The sequence below is a fragment of the Rhinatrema bivittatum genome, chromosome 16, assembly GCF_901001135.1.
Source record: "Rhinatrema bivittatum chromosome 16, aRhiBiv1.1, whole genome shotgun sequence".
Taxonomy (NCBI): domain Eukaryota; kingdom Metazoa; phylum Chordata; class Amphibia; order Gymnophiona; family Rhinatrematidae; genus Rhinatrema; species Rhinatrema bivittatum.
In genome coordinates this window covers 28,946,053-28,966,687 of record NC_042630.1, presented here as the reverse complement: position 1 = coordinate 28,966,687, position 20,635 = coordinate 28,946,053, and the positions used below count along the sequence as shown (strand labels likewise).

The 20,635-nt window shown below is 48.3% G+C and overlaps 1 protein-coding gene and 1 non-coding gene across 4 annotated transcripts in view; both read left to right on the top strand.

Moving 5' to 3' along the window:
• Positions 1-20,635, top strand: part of KHDC4 (KH domain containing 4, pre-mRNA splicing factor) — a 23,689-nt gene extending 3,054 nt beyond the window's left edge. For all 3 annotated transcript variants that reach the window (XM_029581550.1, XM_029581551.1, XM_029581549.1), the window contains exons 4-14: positions 353-432; positions 1,052-1,104; positions 5,782-5,945; positions 6,281-6,492; positions 6,845-6,905; positions 7,134-7,191; positions 8,485-8,738; positions 15,911-16,072; positions 16,548-16,660; positions 17,427-17,515; positions 19,053-20,635. In XM_029581550.1, coding sequence (XP_029437410.1) covers positions 353-432; positions 1,052-1,104; positions 5,782-5,945; positions 6,281-6,492; positions 6,845-6,905; positions 7,134-7,191; positions 8,485-8,738; positions 15,911-16,072; positions 16,548-16,660; positions 17,427-17,515; positions 19,053-19,252 — 1,446 coding nt within the window. In that variant the 3' untranslated portion in view covers positions 19,253-20,635. The remainder of the gene's footprint in view (positions 1-352; positions 433-1,051; positions 1,105-5,781; positions 5,946-6,280; positions 6,493-6,844; positions 6,906-7,133; positions 7,192-8,484; positions 8,739-15,910; positions 16,073-16,547; positions 16,661-17,426; positions 17,516-19,052) is intronic.
• On the top strand, positions 6,065-6,192 carry LOC115078927. The gene has a single exon (XR_003853170.1).

Here is a 20,635-nt window from a genome sequence, read left to right as displayed (position 1 = left end):
TTAGCATAAAAGCACACTGTTCCAAAAATTCAGAATTAAAGAACTTTTGCGGATGAATGATTACATCCACGTGCCTGTATGCTGTGGTTTTCTTATGTCGATCATTCAGCACTACCTGTATGATAGCACATTGAATGTACTTTTTATAAAGAATTTGTCCCGTTTGTTTGATTTGCAATGTATTGGATTGTGGGGCTCATTAAGCATTTTGTTTTTTGTAGCGTTTGACAAGTAAATAAGAGCATGTGATGTTTTTCAGAAACATTTTGAGATATGGCTGGTTATTCGATCTCTGTTCGTACGCTCTCTAGTGCTGGGTGTCATATTTGACTCTCTGTCCTGCGGTTCACAGATTAGTCGACTGAGTGGAGCAGCTGTGTCGACTCGAGGGAGATTTATGACTACAGAGGAGAAAGCCAAAATTGGACCCGGGTTTGTAGACTTGTGCTTTCCTGAAGAATACTGGATGCATACATTTTTGGTGTTTCCAGGGATAGTATCCTCATTTTCCCCTATAACTGACATCTTTTGATGCATTTGCCTAACTTAATACAAAGCACCTTGTGGGCTTTCTGTTCATGTGTAGCTGCTGCTGACTATTATTATTTTTAAGGCAAGTGGTGTATTTCTCCTGACCTGTGCCATAGGGTAGACCAATTTTTCCTACTTCCAGCTCAGAACTGTACAAAGGATTAAAAAAAAAAATGGCAAATCAGACAATTCAGTAAACTGATTGGCAGAGCATTTTTTTGCAGTGTGAGGCTCTGATGCTTTAAGGAGACGAGATTGTAAAAAGCAACATCTTATAACCATAAGAAGTCTCTTCCCAACAATTGTTTGTTACACTTCCATGGCTTTTTGTGTGTGGCTTTGGTTAGTTTGATTTGTTGCTTGGAATCCAGAATTAATTTCCATTATCCACTGTTTGCAGTGGAAGGTTGTTTTCCCATGCACAAGGCACAATAAAATAAGTGGTGTTATTACAAAGCACAGTTGGTGAGCGATGCTTAAGATGAGTAGCTACTTATTGTATGGTTTTTGTCTCCAATAGGGATCGCCCACTTTATCTGCACATTCAAGGCCAGTCCCGAGATCTAGTTGACAGTAAGTAATCTCCAGTCCATTTTGCTTTCTTGTCACATCTCTAGGTTCCAGGTAAACAGGTTTGAGCTGTCTTGAGAGCTTCCATTAATGAACAGAGTGCAGAAGTGCCACTCGCAGGCCATGGCAAAAGCGCTGCCTTGGTTACTTGCGTGATGGTGACAGAATGTGTCCTGCTGGGTAATGTTCTCAGTCTGGTTGTTAATTATGTTTTCCTAGCGTGTAGGCAGATGGACTCAGGACCAATGGGTGGTGCTCCCCTGCCAGCAGATGGAGACGGAGTCAGATTTCAAAGCTGACGTCACCCTGGATAACACCCCCTATGGGATCGCTGTACCTTTTGGAAGAAGAAATTCTACTTTTAAATTGGAGAAAAGATTGAGCCCCGCTCTCCTGCGGTGATACCTAAAGGTCCCTCCCCGAGTTGAGAATTCCTGAGTTCAGAGATCCCTCAGAGCTGTGCCTTGGTCCGGTAGCCGGTTCCCGGCATGGACTTTGCTGCTTAAGCAGCTGAAAGGCTGCGGGTGAAGGAAGCCGATGGACAAAGCCCTCTCCTTCCGCAGCCAGAGGCTGTCTCTGTACTCAGCCAGTAAGCGCTGAGACCAGGTAAGTTTAAAAAAAAAAAAAGGAAGAAGATTTACCTTCAGAGAAGAGGGGTTTCGCACAGAGACTTCCTCCAGTCTCTGTGCTTAGCTCGCTGCACTGACGATGTTCCCAATCCCATTGGGGCATAGGGAAATGAGCTTACGAGCGGGTTGAGTGGCGCCCCCCCCCCCCCCGGTGGACTAGACCCGCTTTAAGCTTGGCCAGCAGACCACATGGTAGGCTGCGGTGGCGCCATCTTGCATGTGTCTTCGTGCGTCTCGTATTGCCCGCCATAGGACGTCGGTTAGTGCAGTGTGTCGGCTCTGCGCACGTGCATAGGGCATGCACGTACGCGCACAATAAGGTAAGCGCAGGATACAAGAAAAGCCGGGCGCACAGGCTGTGTGTGTGCCTCACCGTGTCCAACCTAGGCACTCAAAATTTGTGCGCATAAATTTTTAAGCGCGAGCCGATCGGATGCACAGTTACCACCGCCAATGGTGCCGGCAGCCAAGAAACATAAGCGCCTTGCTGTCTGCACTTCTTGTCATATTAGGGCTTCTCAGCCTGACCTGGATTCCAACTTGTGTCAGCACTGTGAGGCAGCCCAAGGGGATTTGGCCTCCATGGACTCTGCTGAGCCCTGCTCCTCCCATTCAGATGATGGATTGGCAGCCTTAACTGGATCTGAGTAACCCCTGGGCTGGGTCTTCCATCAGCTGGGCCCACCCCAGTTCCCCCCCGGGCTAGACGTGGACCCGGCAGCTTTTCCAGGGTCTACAGGCCTTTGTACAGGTGCAGCCTTCTTCCTTGCTTGCAGTTATCCGCATGGAACCCCAGCCGGCCCCTTCTCCCTCTCCTATTCCTGTTGCCAGACCTCGAGTCATGACCCGCCTGACCAGGGGTATCCCTTATGGGGACCCTGATGGCACAGAGGAAGAGTAAGATCCCTTTGAAGAAGGGGGAAATTCCCCCGGGATTAGAACCGCATCGAATCATGTTACGGTTCTTTCATAGAGATGAATTGCTGGCCTTGGTTTCCCAGAATCTGAAACTCTGGGACTTCCTGGAGCAGAATCTGACGGAACCAAAGAAGAATCCCATTCTGATTTCCTTGCACAAAGCCTCTTGCTACCTCCCAGTACTGGAAGCCATCCCAGGAGTTGATTGACCTAGAATGGGATGCCCCAGAAGCAAGTTTTAAAGGGGGCCGGGCATTAAAAGCTCTGTACCCGAGAGAATATTTTTCCCTAAAGTCGATGCACTGGTCTGCGCTGGCTGAAAGCGAAAAACTATCCCAGTGGAGGGAGGAGTGGCCTTAAAGGATGCGTACCATAGATGGTTGGAGTCAATCCTTAAACAAGCAGTAGCAATGACCTTGCAGGTTGCTTCTTGTTATGCCCTGGTAGCGTGTTCGTGCCTACTTCTCTCTCAGGTGGATGACTCGGGGGTGAACCCAGAGTAACTATGAAACTCGTCGCCACCTTTTTAACATACGTGGTCTCGGATTTAGTCTGTACTTCAGCCAGAGGAGTGGCCTCAGTGGCAGCAGCCAGATGACAGCTATGCTGCGGAATTGGTCAGCCGACGCAACTTCCAAGGCCAACCTTACAAAGATGCTGTATAAAGGATCCACACCTATTTGGAAATTAATTGGAAAAACTGGCCAGTAAATGGGGCGAATTTCCATTCCCCCGGCTACCGGAAGATAAGAGGAAGCAGTTGCAGAGCCCCTTGCCTATGAGGGGCCGGTCCAGGGACTCTCAATGTTTCCACCCCTACAAAAACTCGACATTTCAGAGGTCTCAGCCCTTTGGGAGAACTCAAGCCTATCATAGTCAACAGCCCAAGAGAGGGGCAGGTTTGTTTTCAGGATCATCCTGAATCTCCCAATGAAATTTTACGGACCCATCTTCAGAACAAGGAGATGGGTCGACTGTCTCTCTTTTACCAAAGGTGGGTTGAGATCACTTCGGGCAAGTGGGTACTAGAAGTCATACAAGAAGGAAATGCGCTGGAATTTCGCAGCACTTCTCAGGACGTATTCATGATGTCTCCTTGCCACTCCCAACACAAAAAGCAGTCCGTGGAGATTACTCTTTTAAGGCTTCTCAGGATGAGGGCTGTAATCCCAGTACCTACACCCCAGGAAAATACAGGGGGGTGGTCCATCTATTTCATCATACCCAAGAAAGAAGGTTCTTTCGCCCCACCCTGGACCTCAAGAGTGTCATTTCCGCATGGAAACCTTACACTCCGGATTAAGGCCGTACAACTGGGAGAGTCCCTAACCTCTCTGGACCTATCCGAGGCTTACCTACATATTCCAATCCATCAAGAACGCCAATGCTTCCTATGCTTTGCTGTACTGGGTCACCATTATCAGTTCCAGGCACTGCCCTTTGGCCTAGCCACCACCCCAAGAACATTTTCCAAGATTTTGGTGGTCGTGGCAGCAGCGTTGAGAGAGAATCCTTGCACATCCGTACATGGACGACTGGTTGATCCAGGCCAAGTCAGTGGAAGAAAGTCTCCAGGTGACCTCCTTGCTTCAGGAACTCAGTTGGGTAGTAAACCTGGACAAGAAGTCTCAAGCCTTCCCAGCCATTGGAGTATCTGGGAATCCAGTTCAACACCAGGCAGGTCAAGGTCTTCCGACCGACCACACAGATATTGAAGTTGATGTCCCATGTGTGTCAGTTGATAAACAGCTCCACACAGTCAGGTTTATTGTATCTCCAAGATTTTGGTTTGATGGCGGTAAACTTGGAAGTAGTGCCGTAGGCAAGGGCCACATGTGACCATTTCAATGCTCCCTGCTATCACGTTGAAACCTGCAGTCTCAAGACTATTCGATTTGGAGTCTGCACTACCTCAAGAGGTGGCTGCAGGAGCTCTTCTGACCCGGGGGGGGTCCCTGTCCTCCCCTCCCCTCCCCTCCCCTCCCCTCCCCGAACTGGCTGGTTCTTACAATGGATGCGAGTGTCCAGGGCTGTGGAGCTCACTGTCAGGAACTCACGGCCCAGGGTGATCGGATGGCGGAAGAAGCCCTCTGGAACATCAATCGCTCAGAAGCCCGGGCAGTGAGGCTGGCGTGCTTGCAGTTCAGCCACAGACTCCAGGGCCAAGCAGTCCACATAATGTCAGACATGCAACGACGGTAGCCTACATCAACCACCAGGGAGGAACCAAGAGCCAGCGGGTGTCTCAGGAGATAAGACCTCCTTATGGAATGGGCGGAATACCGCCTTCTCAGTCATTTGAATGTCAGTAGACTTGTGGTGCAGTATCTGGAAGTTTCAGAACCGATCCAAAAGTTGAACCACCTGTTTGTCCTTCACGGTGGAAGGAAACAGGGCAAACCAGTTCATGAGCTACCATAGCTTGCTGGATTAAGGAGGTGGTCACGGGAGCCTGTGTGGAGGCTGGAAAGCCATTACCTTCTCAGATGAGAGTTCATTCCACTAAGGCTCAGACAGTCTCATGGGCAGACTGCTGTCTCCTGTTGATACCTGCTGAGCGGTGACATGCTCCTCCTTGCACACCTTTTCCAGGTTTTATTTCCTGAATGTGCAGGCCTGAGAGAACACAGCCTTTGCATGGACGTTGTTGGCTGGACCGCAGGCAGCCTCCTGCCCTGATCAGGAGTAGCTTTTGTACATCTCATTGGTCCTGAGTCCATCTGACTACATGCTAGGAAATGAAGAAATTACTTACCTGATATTAAATCCAAGAGATTACAGGTAAGCCATCATCCAGTCCCTAGATTAGGGCATCTATAATCTTACTGGGGTTCAGTGTTTGGTTGAGTACAGTTATGGGTTATCTGTTTTTATTCAAGTGTATCGATAGTATGCCCACAGTGGCTTTTGAAGAGAATACTGAAGGGCTGAGGTCACTACAGGGTTGTGTCTAGGGTGACCTCAGCTTTGAAACTTGACTCAGTCTCCATCTGCTGGCAGGGGAGGATAAACCCATTGGTCCTGAGTCCATCTGGCTACCCTAAGGAAAACAAAATTATCAGGTAAGTAATTTCTCCATTTTATTTGCTAATTGTTTTTGATAGAAATTGCATGTGTTTTGTTTTCTGAACAGGGGCTGTAAATCGCATAAAAGAAATCATTACCAATGGCGTAGTGAAAGCCGCTACTGGTTCTAGTCCTACTTTCAACGGTGCTACAGTGACTGTCTATCACCAGCCTGCCCCGGTCGCCCAGCTCCCTCCAGCCACCCGTCAAAAGCCAGTGTTTCCGTCGGGGGTAAGTAAAGTGAGAGGGGGCATATGTCAGTGTCAGTTACAGGGGGGGGTTTGCAAGTACAGACAGACACATACACAGACACACACACTCTCCTATCCTTGGAAGAGGGGTAGGAGATCATTGGAGGACTAAGAAGGTTGAGTCTGTGAAGCAAGGCTCCGCTGATACCATCCTCCTAGATGGAAGAGGTGGCGAGAGCAGTCCTGTACGTGGAGCGGCCAGGAACTGACTGCGCTACCCGACATTTCTATGTTCTGCATGCTGGGCCACCTGGGTTCTTGGGGGGGAATGCGGTTTCTCGTCTGTGGGGTGATTAGCCCGTCTCTCGTTCCCAGATGCACTACGTTCAGGATAAACTCTTCGTGGGCCTGGAGCACGCCATGCTTACCTTTAACGTGAAAGAGAAAGTGGAAGGGCCGGGCGGGTCCTTCTTACAGCACATACAGGTGGAGACCGGCGCCAAGGTTTTCCTCCGGGGGAAAGGCTCTGGGTCCATAGAGCCGGCATCTGGCAGGGAAGCCTTCGAACCCATGTACATCTACATCAGGTATGGCGGAGTGCCAGCCTGTGTGGGCTGGCTTTCTCCTTCCCGGGCCCAGTCACATTGAATGCTGCTCGCTAACGTTTGGCCTCGGATGCTAGGAATTAATTGCTGGCTGTACTGGGTCAGTGAGACTTCGATGCCGTTTTGGATAGGCACGTAAATCCGTTCGAGCTTCCTGTTTCCTACTTGTTTTATAGCCTTAATAAGGCCTGAATATGAAATTAATAATTTGGGAGTAGTTCTGGACTGGCCGCAGTGTATTTATTCTTATTAGGTTACAGGCATTCGTTTGAATAACCTCTATGCTGGGTTGCAAGATCTTTTTCACTTGCAATTTGTATTCTTTCCCCTTCAGTCACCCAAAACCAGAGGGCCTAGCTTCAGCCAAAAAACTCTGCGAGAACTTGTTAGAAACCGTAAGTGAAATTTTGAGGTATTGGGGAGGAGGGTGGGGGGGGTGTGGTAAATGCCTCTTACAGAAACCTGTGTCTGTACAGACGGAAAATCCTGTCATGGGGGTTTGGATTTGGTGCAGCCTAATTGCTGCGGGGTGGGGCTTTTGAAAAGGTCACAGTTTTCAGCGTGTGCGTGTTCTCCTCTGTCTTTGTCTGAGGAACAGTAATGCCTTCTCTCTGCTTTTACAGGTTCACGCCGAATACTCGAGATTTGTAAATCAGATAAACACAGCAGTCCCTTTACCAGGTACTTCTCTTTCTGTAGAACCGCTGAGGATGTTTCTGTCGTAGCTCGAAGGGGCCTGCAGCTCATCTCTTAGAGCAGTTCTGCTGCTAAAGGCATTCTAAATGCCAAAAATAATTTTAAGGTCGTGCCTGGAAGCAGACTTGCGGTTTCAAGTGGGAAGGGGGGGGGTTTGCTGTAATTAAATTTGTTCAGTTTCTCTCTTCCACAGCCTTAGGGGGAGGCCTTGCTGCTTGGGGAGAGTGGAAGACAGCAGACGGCTCATTCAGTCTGCCCTTTTGAGAGTCTTCCTCCTGGGGTAGATGAGCATATAAATCCCCATCCCAATACTTTACATGCTATCCCAATCTTTTTCCCTCCCTGCATGCACAGAATCTGTTAAAGTACTGGCCTGCTCCCCCTCCCATCGGCAGGCCGTCTCTGTGATTCTTTTTTTTTTTTTTAAACTTTATTTGTTATTGAAGTTGAACATTATTTCAAACGCAAAAACCATATTTGAAAAGAAATAGAGGATGCATTGCTACCAATCCATACTTATGAAATGGTAAAAAGTAAAATACCACAGCCTTCTCCTCTTAGTAAATATGAGGGGGCAGGCGGGAGAAAAAGGTCTGGGAGCGAATAGACCCAATCAAATCAAGAAAGGAAGAGCGTTCCTGACGTACATTACCCACAAACTTAATATTCATCTTAGGTAGGTTGAGGGGAAACAACGTGCCTGGCCTCAGTGAAGTCTCTCAAAAAAAGACACATCTAACTGCATTCGGTGCCACGATACATTTACATGGATGGCTAACAACGCGAGAGGCCCCCACAGATTTCTGTGATTCTTACTAAAGCCAACACCCAGGTCCATAGTTTATTGCCAACTGGTGTAATAAGCCTCACGGCTGCCAGAACTAGCCAAGACGTCAGTCAGAACATCAGGCCTGCTCCTTACTTTGCTCACTCCATGCGGGTTACCCCGTTGCCACCTTGGAAGCTCGGTCTTGCCACTGCTTGTTATGGTTGTAACCACCTTTCCGGGCAGGTCACCTCCCTGCCACTGCTGTAAAAGGGTTGGAGCCACTGCTCCTTGCAGGTTACCTTTAGGCCACCTTCTTGCCTTCTGGTGCCACTAGGTCACGTCTCTGCTTTTCTTCCTGCAGGGAAGAGATGGCATAAAGTAACAGTATTCACAAAGTCATTATAACTTGGGAATTAGGAGAAGAGGGTAAAAGATATATCTATTTTTTTTTTTTTCATTTTTCCCCTGTTGCATAGAACCAAGCATTTTTTTCCTCTCTCTCCCAACAGGATACACGCAAGCGCCGGCTATAAGTACCATCCCACCCCAGCCCCAGTTTTATCCATGCAATGGCTATCAGTCTGGTTACCCAGTTGTTCCAGCACCTCAGCAGCCGGTTCCACTCCCTTACGTTGTACCAGCCACAGTAGCACCGGTTTTGCCATTGGCACCTGGGATGCTGCCAGTTGTTCCGACTGGAGTCCCATCTGTGCCAACGCAGTACCCGATACCACAGGTTCAGCCTCCAGCTAACACCGCCCAGGTAAGAGAGTTGTGGGGGCTGTGCATTGTATAGACTGGGGGAGAGCAGAGATGCTAACCACAATCGCCGCAGGCAGCTGCAGAGCAAGAGCCAGAGTCAGGAAAGGGGCCGTGATGGTAGCTGCGGGAAATGATTGTTAGTAAGATTTAGGTGTAACGTGAGGCCAGATTTGTTTCATGTACCTGGTACCCGTAGCAGGTTGTATGCAGAAATGTCATCAGTAGCTGCTGTAAAGCGGAGTGAGAACTGAAAGTAAGCTGTCATTGGTACACGCGAATACCAGTGACATAAGGTGTGGGAGGGAGGTTCGGAGGCTAGATTTAAGCTTTTAGGTAGGAACTGAAATGCAGAACCTCCTGGGGTTGCATTCTCGAGAGATGCTGTCTGGTCCACTCACAGGAATCCCAGAGGCAGGCCGAGCTCCAATGTGTGGATGAGACAGCGGTGCAGGGAAGATGCTTCAGATTTCTTAGGATCTGGGGAACAGGCTGTGGAAGGGGGGAGCCTCTCTGATGGGATGGGGCTCTGAATTAACCAGGGTGGAACCCCCGCTGCTGGCACTAATATTTAAAAAGGCGATGGTGCAGCATTTAACTTCCACCATGAGGGAAAGCTGATAGCCACTTTAGAAGCACCTGGTTCATAGGGAAGTATCTTCCAAGTTCCCTGTACGTACCCGGATCAGTCCAGATTCCTGGGTTTTGCCTCCCCCTCCAGCAGATGGAGACAGAGTTTTACTGACACTGCCACTTAAGCCAAGGTGCCACCTGTAGTCCCTCTGTCCCTGTAGCCGGAGACTGTCTCTGTACTCAGCAGGTAAGCGCTGAGCCCAGATAAGTTTAAAATAAAAAGAATTTCTTCCCAATTCATATGTGTTGGAGGGGTTTTAGTAAGACTTCCTCCGGTCTCCTTGCTTGGCGTGCTATACCGATGTCTTTCCAGATCCCGTTGGGGTAAGGGGAAGTAGTCTTCTGAGCGGGTTGAGCGTCTCCCCGGTGGGCTAGGCCTCGCTTTAGGCTCTGTCAGCGCACTGCGTGGTATGCCGCGGTGGCGCCATCTTGCGCGCACTTTTGTGCCTTTATTGCCCTTCATAGAGCTTTGGTACGCACGGTGCGTGTTGACTCTGCGCACGAGCTGAGTGCATAACGTTGCACACGTACATACGCGCTCAACTTACTAGGCGCAAAATACAAGTAAAACCGGGAATTCGGGCTGTGCGTGCACCTCACTGTGGCCCGCATAGGCACCCGAAATCTGTGCATAAAATTTTAAGCGCGAGCCGTCGGAACACGCAGTTACCGTCGCCAATGGCTCTGGCAGAAAAGAAACGAGCGCCTTTCTCTCTGCGCTTAGAGCTGCACAGTCTGACCTGGATTCCAGCTTATGTCAGCACCGTGAGGAAGCTCAGGGAGAGATGGCCTCCCCGGACTTTGCTAAGCCCGGCTTCTCCCATTCAGAGGATGGGTCAGCAACAGCCTTAACCAGAAGTACCCAGGATCTGAGCAACCCCGGGACTGGGTCATCCAAGGGAGAGGGAAATTTAGCAGCACCTACTGCAGAACCTCCTGGGCTAGGCATGGGATCCGGCCACATTCTCTTGAGTGGAATTCTTTTAAGGCCTTCAAGCCTTTGTACAGGCGCAGTCTGCTACCTCTCTTGCCCGTGTCCGGATGGAACCTCAACCGGTAAGCCCTCCCTCTCCCAGTCCTGTCGGCATGCCTCGAGTTACCAAGGGTATCACTGGCAGGGATCCAGGCGGCACGGACGAAGAAGAGGATCCAGATTCCTTGGAAGATGGGGAAATTCCCCCCCCCCCCCCCCTTCCGTCTAGAACTGTATCAGACCATGTTTCGGTTTTCCATAGAGACAAATAACAGGAATTGGTTTCCCAGACCCTGAAGATGCTGGGAGTTTCTGGGGTGGACTCTGACAGAACCAAAGAAGAATCCTATTCAGATTTCCCTATGGAAAAAAGCTTCTTGCTACTTCCCAGTACTGGAAGCCATCCAGGAGTTGACCTGACCTGGAATGGGATGCCCCAGAAGCAAGTTTTAAAGGTGGACGAGCGTTAGAAGCTCTACACCCACCGGATCCGGCAGCGAGAGAATGTTTTTCTGTAAAGTGGATGGGCTGGTCTGTGCCGTCTCTAAGCGAACAACTATCCCACTGGAGGGAGGAGCGGCCTTAAAAGATGCACACGATAGGCGGATGGAGACCTTCCTTAAACAGGCCTTTGTCGCAATAGCAATGACTTTAGAGATTGCTTCTTGTTCCCTGGTAGCTCGTTCATGCCTGCTCCTCTCTCTCGGGAGGTGGATGACTCAGGTCGGGGGGGGGGGGGGAGGGATTCCAGAGCGGTTATGGAACCCCCCCGCTGTCTTTTTAGCTGATGCAGGCTCGGACCTAGTGTTTACCTCTGGTGGCGTCCAGAAGACAGCTAAGGCAAAGATGCCCTTTAAAGGATCTCTCCTCTTTGGAAGTGAATTGGAAAGCTGACCAGTAAATGGGGCGAATCTCCAGGACCCTGGCTACCAGAAGATGAGTAAGCAGTTATAGCGCCCCTCACCCATGAGGGGTCGATTCAGGGGCTCCCAACGCTTTCACCCCTACAGAAACGTGACATTTCAGAGGTCTCGGTCCTTTGGGAGGTCTCAGTCCTTTTGTAGTCAGCAGCCCAATAGAGGGGCTGGCTCAGATTCAGGTTTGTCCCGAATCCCCCAATGAAGTTTTGCTGACCCACTCTCGGAACGAGGAGATAGGGGGTCGACTGTCCCTCTTCTACCAATGGTGGCTTGAGATTACTTCAGACAAATGGGTACTGGAGGTCATATGAGAAGGATATGCACTGGAATTTTGCAGCACTCCTCTGGGGACATACTCATGATATCTCCTTGCCACTCCCAGCAGATGCAGACAGTAGAGACTACCTGTTAAGGCTCTTCAGGATGAGGGCTATAATCCTAGTACCTGCGTCCCAGGAAAATATGGGGCGTTATTCAATCTATTTCATTGTACCCAAGAAGGAGTGTTCCTTTCACCCCATCCTGTACCTCAAGAGCGTCAACAGACATCTACGAGAGAATCATTTTCACATGGAAACCCTTTGCTTTGTGATAATGGCCGTATAATCAGGAGAGTTCTTAACCTCCCTGGGCTTATCCAAGGCCTGCCTACATATTCCAATCCTGCAAGAACATTGTTTCCTACACTTTGTGGAACTGGGTTGCCATTATCAGTTCCGGGCACTGCCCTTTGGCCTGGCCACTGCCGCCAGAACATTTTCCAAGATTATGATGGTTGTGGCGGCAACATTGAGAAAAGAGGGAATCCTGGTGCACCCATACTTGGATGACTGGTTGCTCCGGGCAAAGTCTGTGGAAGAGAGTCTCCGGGTGACCGTGTAATGTCCTTGGGTTGTAAACCTGGACAAAAGCAGTCTCAAACCCTCTCAGTGCTTGGAATATCTGGGAGTCTGGTTTGAATCTAGGTAGGTAGGGCATGGTCTTCCTCCCGACCATGTGGATAAGGAAGTTGGTGTCCCAAGTATGGAACTATCTTCAAGTCCTCTGTTTGATGGCGGCAACCCTGGAAGTAGTGCCGTGGGCGAGGGCACAGATGCGACCACTTCAACGCTCCCTGCTGTCACGTTGGAACCCACTGTCTCGACTATTTGTTTCACCTCCACTTGCCGATGGAAGTATGCTCTTGGCTCCACTTGTGGCTGCAGGAAGCTCATCTGGGAAGGGGTATACCCCTGTCCCCTCTGAACTGGCTGGTCCTGAAAACAGATGCGAGCCTCCAGGGCTGGGGAGTTCATTGTAAGGAACTGATGGCCCAGGGGTGTTGGACCAAGGAAGAGGTCCTCTGGAACATAAACAGCCTGTAAGCCCGGGCAGTCAGATTGGCATGTCTATATTTCAACCATATACTCCAGGGTCAAGCGGTCCGTGTAATGTCGAACGATGCAGCAGTGGTCGCCTACATCAACCGCCAGGATGGAACCAAAAGCCAGCAAGTGTCACAGGCCATAGATCTCCTTTGGAATGGGCGGAAATACAACTGCAGATGATCTCAGCCTCCCACATTGCAGGAGAAGACAATGTCAGAGTGACTTTCTAAGCAGGGAAAGTCGGATCCAGGAGAATGGGCATTGTCAGCCAAAGACTTTCAGCTGGTAGTAGATCGCTGGGGTCTCCAGTCCATCGACCTGCTGGCCGCATCTCACAATCCGAAGTTTCCCCGATTCTTCAGTCGCAGAAGAGATCAATTGACCCTGGAGATCGATGCTCTTGTCCAGACCTGGCCGGAAGAGGAGCTGCTATACACCTTCCCTTCTTGGCCCCCTCCTGGGCAGGGTCATTTGCAGAATCGAGTGCCACATGGGATTAATCCTCCTAGTAGCTCCAGATTGGCCCAGGATTCTGTGGTATGCGGACATGCAGAGACTCCTGGTGGAGGCCCCTCTTTGACTCCCACCACACAGTGACCTGCTTTAGCAAGGACCGGTCCTTCACTAGGATCCGACTTGATTCTCTCTTACGGTCTGGCCCTTGAGAGGGCTTGCCTGATGATGCAAGGATATTTGGTGGCAGTAATTGCCACCTTATTCCACGCACTGAAGTTCTCTACATCCCTAGCTTATTTGAGGCCCGGTGCTAGGAACACGGCATTTCCCTCAGACTGTTAAAATCCCACTGATTCTGGAATTTTTGCAGGCTGCTTGAATAAAGGTTTGACCCTTAACTCCTTACAGGTCCAGGTAGTGAGGTGAACGGAACCCACCTGTTGGCTCATCTGAACATGGCTCGTTTTCTGAAAGGGGTGAAGCACATCCGGCCACCCCTACAGTGGCTGGAAGTGGAATCTTAATCTAGTATGTGGAATCTTAATCTACTATGTGGAATCTTAATGTAGTATTGGCGTTTTTGGTAGGGCCCTCCTTTCGGCCACTGCGCAATCTTTTCTTGCGTTTATTAACCCTGAAAAAGGTGTTCCTAATGGCTATATGCTCGGCATGTCACATCTCTGAACTTATAGGCATTGTGTTGGGAACCATTCCTCTGGATGACTCCAGGAGAATTATTGCTTCGTATCATTCCACCCTTCTTGCCCAAGGTAGTCTCGGAGTTTCATTTGAATCAGTCCATTTCGTTGCCATCCCTAGATAAGCAGAAGGACGCAGAAGAATACCACCTCCTCCGTCATTTGAATGTCAGTAGATGTTTGATGCGGTATTTGAAAGTTTCAGAACCAGTCCGAAAGACGGACTGCCTGTTTTTCCTTCATGGTGGAAGGAAGCAGGGCAAACCAGCTTCCCGGCTACCATAGCTTGCTGGATTAAGGAGGTGGTCACAGGAGCCTATGGGGAGACGGGCAATTTATTACCCCTTCAGGTTAAAGCTCATTCCACTAGAGCTCAGGCAGTCTTGTGGGCAGAAGCTAGACTACTGTCTCCCATCAACATCTGCCAAGCAACGACATAGTCCTCCTTGTACACCTTCCCCAGGTTCTGGGCGTTCAGGCTCGGGAGGACGCAGCCTTTGTAAGGGTGGTATTAACCGGACCGTGGGCAGCCTCCCGTCCTGATCGGGAGTAGCTTTTGTACATCCCATTGGTCCTGAGTCCATCTGGCTACACGCTAGGAAATGGAGAAATTACTTACTGATAATTTCATTTTCCTTAGTGTAGACAGACTCGGCATCCTGTCCATGGCTGCCCAAGAACGGTGCCAAGGATTCGCCAGTGCAGTGAATATCGATTCCAAGAGATTATAAGTAAGCCATTGTCCAGTCCCTAGATCAGGACATCTATAATCTTACTGAGGTTCAGTGTTTGGTTGAGTACAGTTATGGTTATCCATTTTTAATCAAGTTTTTTTGATGATATGTCCATAGTGGCTTTTGAAGAGAATACTAGAGGGCTGAGGTCACTGCAGGGGTGTATCTAGGGTGATGTCAGCTTTGAAACCTGACTCCGTTTCCATCTGCTGGCAGGGGAGCATAAACCCATTGGTACTGAGTCCCTCTTGTCTACACTAAGGAAAACAAAATTATCAGGTAAGTATTTTTTCCATTTTGGAAGCCCTGATAAAATGTTTTCCATGCATTAAAAAGTTTGAAGGAAAACCAAATGATTTTCAGCATTGTTTAATGGTGAGGTGAAAGTGGCAGTTAAAGCCAACAAGGCGTATTTCAAAAAATGGAAAGCAGACCCCAATGAGGAAAATAAGGAAAAGCACTGGCAAGTTAGATATAAAACAGTAGTAGGACAAGCCAAGAGAGAATTTTAAGAAGCTCAAAACAACTTTTTGATGACATATTTGGTGTCTGTAAAATTGATAATTTGGGATTATATTGAGATTATTCAAGCTATTTATGCTGTTTTATATAGCCAAATGTGAGATTTTTATTTATATAAAGCATTATATCCAGTTTTATTGGAAAGTATGGATGTTTTATATGTTTTAAGAACTAAAAATTCTTTATTAAATTGTAATAGGTCTTTTGTTTTTTGATTGTTTTATGTATAGGACCTATATTTGGTTGCCTTGATTGGTTGTTGGCCCTTGGTCTGACCCAGCATGGCATTTCTTAGGTTCTAACGTAAGCTCCCAGGCTTTCTGTGATTTATGTATTTAAAAGACTGATATGCCTCCTAAATCTTCTAAAGAAAAGGGAAGCCCTCCTAGACAGATACTTTGCTTGGACAGGTGCCAGGCAGGAGGGAGATTACAGCAAAAGGGCTGGGAGTTGCAAGAGAAGGCAGGACTTCAGCACTGCTGTGGCACCCCCGCTGCAGCCAGATGGTGGCAATCTGCCCATCCTTCAGTGGAAGAAATGATAGGTCTTTTAGCGTCCCAATGTCTGTCTGCTCTGGCATTTTCTGTTGAATCAGCAGGCGGCTTTTCTAGATCCCCAATTCTTTATTACTTTTTTTAATCTGATTTTTATATTCTGCTTTTCGGCACTTCAAAGCAGATTACATTCAGGTACTGTAGTTATTTCTCTGTCCCCAGAGGGCTCCCAATCTAAGTTTGTACCTTGTTGCTTTTTCTTTTGTAAAATTCATCTTTGGTGCTAGGCTTGGATGTACGAGCCTGATAGTGGGAGCTCATAAGTGGGCAGGAAAGAATGAAGTTTATTTTTGCTTTTTGTCTCCTCGTGGTCTCATAGGTCCCACTGACGAGCCCTTATCTCCCAGCCGTCACCACTGCCGCTTCCCTGAAATCTCTCATGCCCCAGAGTGTGCAGCCCCAGCCTGTGTCCCAGGCACAGAAGAGACGCTTCAGAGAGGAGCTGCCGGAAGAGCAGGATGGGGGACTGCTTGGCTACCAGGTGCAGTGAATTATTTTGCAAGTTAGAAAAGGGGGAAGTGCAGGAAAGAGGTATCCCAGGTCTCGAAGGGAGAGGATGATAATTGAGGCCAGGTTCCATTCCTCTCGCTTCTCCAGCAGTATGCCTGTAACATGGTCACTGTGAATTTCCACTGTTAAAACATGTCTTGCAAATACCGAAAGGGGCCTGAAAAACCTTTATTGAAGGCAAACCAGAGTAACTCATTTCCGTACTTTTGACCAGGATCATCATCTGTTTTAAGTACATTTTGAATTTGCCACTTTATGTTTGAAAGTGTTAAGGCTGTGGCCACGAATTTAGCCCTCCTGTGTCCACAGATAAAATCCTTAGGTGTCGGTAAATGCATTTCCTGGTTTGCAACTGAGAGATGGGTTACCAAGCAGTTACATTAAGGAGCTGTAACTTCTACAGCAGCTGTAGGTTTGCTAATGCCACTGTATTTTTCTGCTCATAGCATGGACCCATTCATATGACTAATTTAGGTATAGGCTTCCCTGGTCCCAGTGACTTCGATGGAGCAGGAGCGAAACCAGCTGGTTCCTCTGGCAAGGAGAGAGAGAGGGACAGGTAGGGCTTGGTCTCGTTTTTATTTTTAAACTTCAGGGTACCTTTGAGTGTTCTCCATTTGACTTGCATGGATAGGCCTAAGACTATCTTATCTGTTTGCAACCCAATTGCATCACTTCAGTGGCACTCCTGACTTCGGCCATCAGAGCCACGTCTGACCATGTGGTTACTGCACCTGCCTTCTGGTTTTGATGTGCAGTGCGTGCCTCAAGGTAGAAGGCCAGCAGAGCACGGTGGTACAGTGCCATATATTTTTCCATCAGTTCATCAGTATCTGCTAGGACCTAGGCTGAAGCTACTAATCTGGCTTGTAAAGGAAAACGTATTTGGGAATCTGCTCAGCCTTTGGGCAGGGTACCAGAGGCGGATTGCACTCCTGTCTGCTGCAGGCATAGTAGGGATGGGGATGTGTACAGTGATGATCCCCTGGTTTTCTCCTCCAGCCATTGCTGAAAAGATTTGCTTTACAGCCTGTGCCCGATTCTTCTCTCTTGTCTGGAAATCACATCCTTCTTTATTGTTCATGCCAGACCGGTCCAGACAAGTGGGTTATGTCCACTCTGCCAGCAGATGGAGACAGAGATAAAAAGCTTAAAGCTGACTTTACTCTCTCTCTCTAGAAGTCTGGTGCTGCCTTCAGTTCTCCAGTAATCTTCTGTCTCCAGGAGATGGTGCAGACATGTGGACTGGTGCTGTGGCTTTAGGCCCACGATCCTGGTGGAGTGTATCCTTCCTGACTGATTTTTATTCCTGTATTTTTAAACAGGCAGCTGATGCCCCCACCAGTTCTACCGATGACAGGACGGAAAAGTCATTTGGAAGATCAGAACGGGTCGGGGTCTTCGGGCATACAGGGTGAGCACGCTGGTGAAAAGAACAATTTAAAAAGCACGGGAGGAACCAGACAAAAAAAGGGCAGGTTTGCCCTGGTGTGATCTCTGATGTTGGCATGATGACAGGCTGTGATGTAGGCAGTGGGGTCCAGTCTGCCCTGCCCTGGGCTGGGTTGCTGCAGCGTGGATGACTTTTCACCTCTGTGGTGGTTTTAGAGCTCCTGCCTCAAGTTGTTAGGTTAGGGGGTTGTGTGTCTGTAGCAGAATTAGTTGGATGCCCTCTGTGAGTATTTAGCAAAGTGTTTTGTTTTTTTTTAATTTAAAATTTTATATTTGGGAGATGGGGTGGGGGAGGTTGGGAACTAGAGTGGGGTTTAAACTTAGCAGAGTATTTTGAAGTTATATCTACCATATTTGTAGTCCTTTCGAGGTCTGCTGGATTGGAAATGCTATCATTCTGACCGAAATCTCCTCATGTATTTGAGGTTATTGGCTAATCTTTTTCTTCTTTGTTCTCAAGACTGTGTTTATTGATTTAGATTTAGCTCATGCCTGAGTTTAAATTATTTCCCTGTCCCCAGAGGGCTCACGATCTCAGGGCCTGATTTACCAAAGCTTTTCTCCCATTCTGTGTCTTTGGGGGGGGAAATGCTTAGTAAACGAGGCCCTAAGTTTGTGCTTGAGGCAATGCCTAAGGTCAGAAGGAACAGCAGTGGTATTTGAACTCTGGCTTCCCTGGTTCTCAGCCGCGCTGCACAAACCGCTAGGCTGCTCCTCCACTCCAGCAGAGAATCCCAGCTTACTGTGTGTCCCCCGGTGCAAGCTGTGGTCCTAGTGCTCACGGTAACACAAGGGGTGGTCTGACTCCACCTGCACGATCAGAGAGGTAGCTGTGAGAATGAGCATATTTCTTTATTAAGCCACGAAAAGTGTTCTCGGGAAGTCCCAGGCCGAGTCCGATTCGCTACAGAAGATTTCCAGTTGGAAGGCTGGCTGGCAAGCTTTTTGTGGCTGGTGCCTGCGTGTTCAGCAGTTAGATCACTGGAGGAGGCCAGGAATAAACGATGGCCCTTTGTGTGCTCAGGCTGCAGTTGGGCCTTCCTGTTACTCCCATTTTCCCCTCGGCCCTTCAGTTCCTTTGTCCACTTTTTCCTGACAGGTGTACATCACAGCTTGCCACATTGCCCTTCTGTTTAACTATGACTGCATTTTTCTCTGCAAAAACTGAAACATTTAAAAGGTGAAGCTTTCGCTCTGCAGACCTGCCTTCTAACTTGACTTTTTTCTTTCTTTTTTTTGTTTCTTTTTTTTTCTGTCTCTCTCTGTTTTCTTACATGGCTCTGATGGATCACTTGTGCCGCTGCTGGTGCCATTTCGTGTGACCTCCGGCCTTGGGCGACCATTGACCCCTGTGTGACCTTGAAATGGTGTCCAACTAATGAAATTTTTTTTTTTTAACACCCTTTTCATTAATTAACTTACTTGGGATGTTTGTCCTTCTTTTTTTTTTCCCCCTCTCTTGGGCGGATATGGGGTTTTTCTTGTGTCTCTCTTTCCAGATTATCCACCCAAGAAGCTGAAAACGTCGGAGAAAGGGTTTGGCTTGGTGGCCTACGCAGGCGACTCGTCGGATGAGGAGGAGGAGCACAGCCTCCATAAAAGTGCAAGTTCCCTTTCTCAGGGCTGGCGTTTCGGCTACCAGTATCCTTCGTCCCAGCAGCGAGCGAAGCAACACATGCCTTTCTGGATGGCGCCCTAGAGGATATCCGGCAGGCTTGGACCAGAGCTTTATCTGTAGCAATAACAGAGCATGTGCATTATAAAGATTGGACTCATTTACTAAAAGGGAAAAATTGTACCTTCGCAGAGGTTCAAAAGGGCAGTATTCCCTCTTATGTGACAGAAGATGTTTTCTTTCTGAGGGGGAACAGCAGACTTGAGCACGTCTGTAAAACGGATGTGAATCTAGAAAGAACTCTCTCGTAGTGGGGGAGGGGGGCTGCAGTATTCATTGCTCCCCTCTCTCTCTCTCCCCCTTCCTCTGCTGTCTTGCTTGGGAATGGTGTTCCGAGTGCCGACGGTGGGTTTGTTGCTTTCTGTCCCTCCTGTGATTTTAGCATTCCTCGGCTCCTCTCATGGTGGTGTGTCCCTGATGCCCAGCAGCCTGCGATTTTTTTTTTTTTTCACCTTTTATTTCATTGCTTCTCCTGCCCCATTTTTCAAGATGGAAATAATTGGGGGCGGGGGGGGGGGGGGAACTGGGTGAAATCTCGTTTCTCCTCCTTTCAGCCTGGAATAATACGCAGAGTATCTTGCAGGGTTTCTTAGGAGCTTTTATGGTTTGGTTCACATTTTTTTTAAGCTTTCTTTTGTATAGACCTGCCTGGAGTGATAATGTAATTAGAGTACTAATTTTGGCATTTTATTATGACCACATCCTATGTTTTTTGTTTGTTTTTTTAACCATCCTCTTCCATCAGAGCGGTTCATTTATATGCAGAATCTGAATGTTGCTGGCTTAGGACATTTGATGCCAAACAGCACAGCCGCTTCCCGATTTTGCTGTGATCAAACAGGCCTTTTAAAAACCTTCCAAATTCTTCTCCAGAGAATTAAAATAGAATCATTAGTCCCCGTCCCCCCCTCCCACATGATATACTGCGGGTTTAAAGTACTTTTTTGACTTTCTCACTGGGGAGATGGGTAAAGGTTTACTTTTTCAAGTGTAATCAGAAGCCTCTGCTTGCGTTCCTGCCCAAAGTGATAGAAATCTCTAAGGGGCCCTAAATTCAGGTTGATATTCATGGTTATCCGATTCTCCTTCCAGCCCACCCTCCTGTCCGCAGGAAAAGTTAAACATCCCTTCCCACCCCTGCTTTCCTGGAGAGCTGATGCTGTAACGTGCAAGGCTGAGACAGGAGCCTGGTATATAAAACTCATGTGCCAAAACTAACTTTAGTCCTTCTGAACACCATCTCTCCCCTCCCCCCCTCCAAAATCTGTTAATCCAGGCAACGCTTTCTCTCGCGATACCGGTCTACATGCAGCAGAATGGCGAGATGTCCTGTTGTGTATTAAACGCACTTCCTATGTTGTAAATATTTAGCAGAGACTCGTTGTAAATAAATCTATAAATATTCCA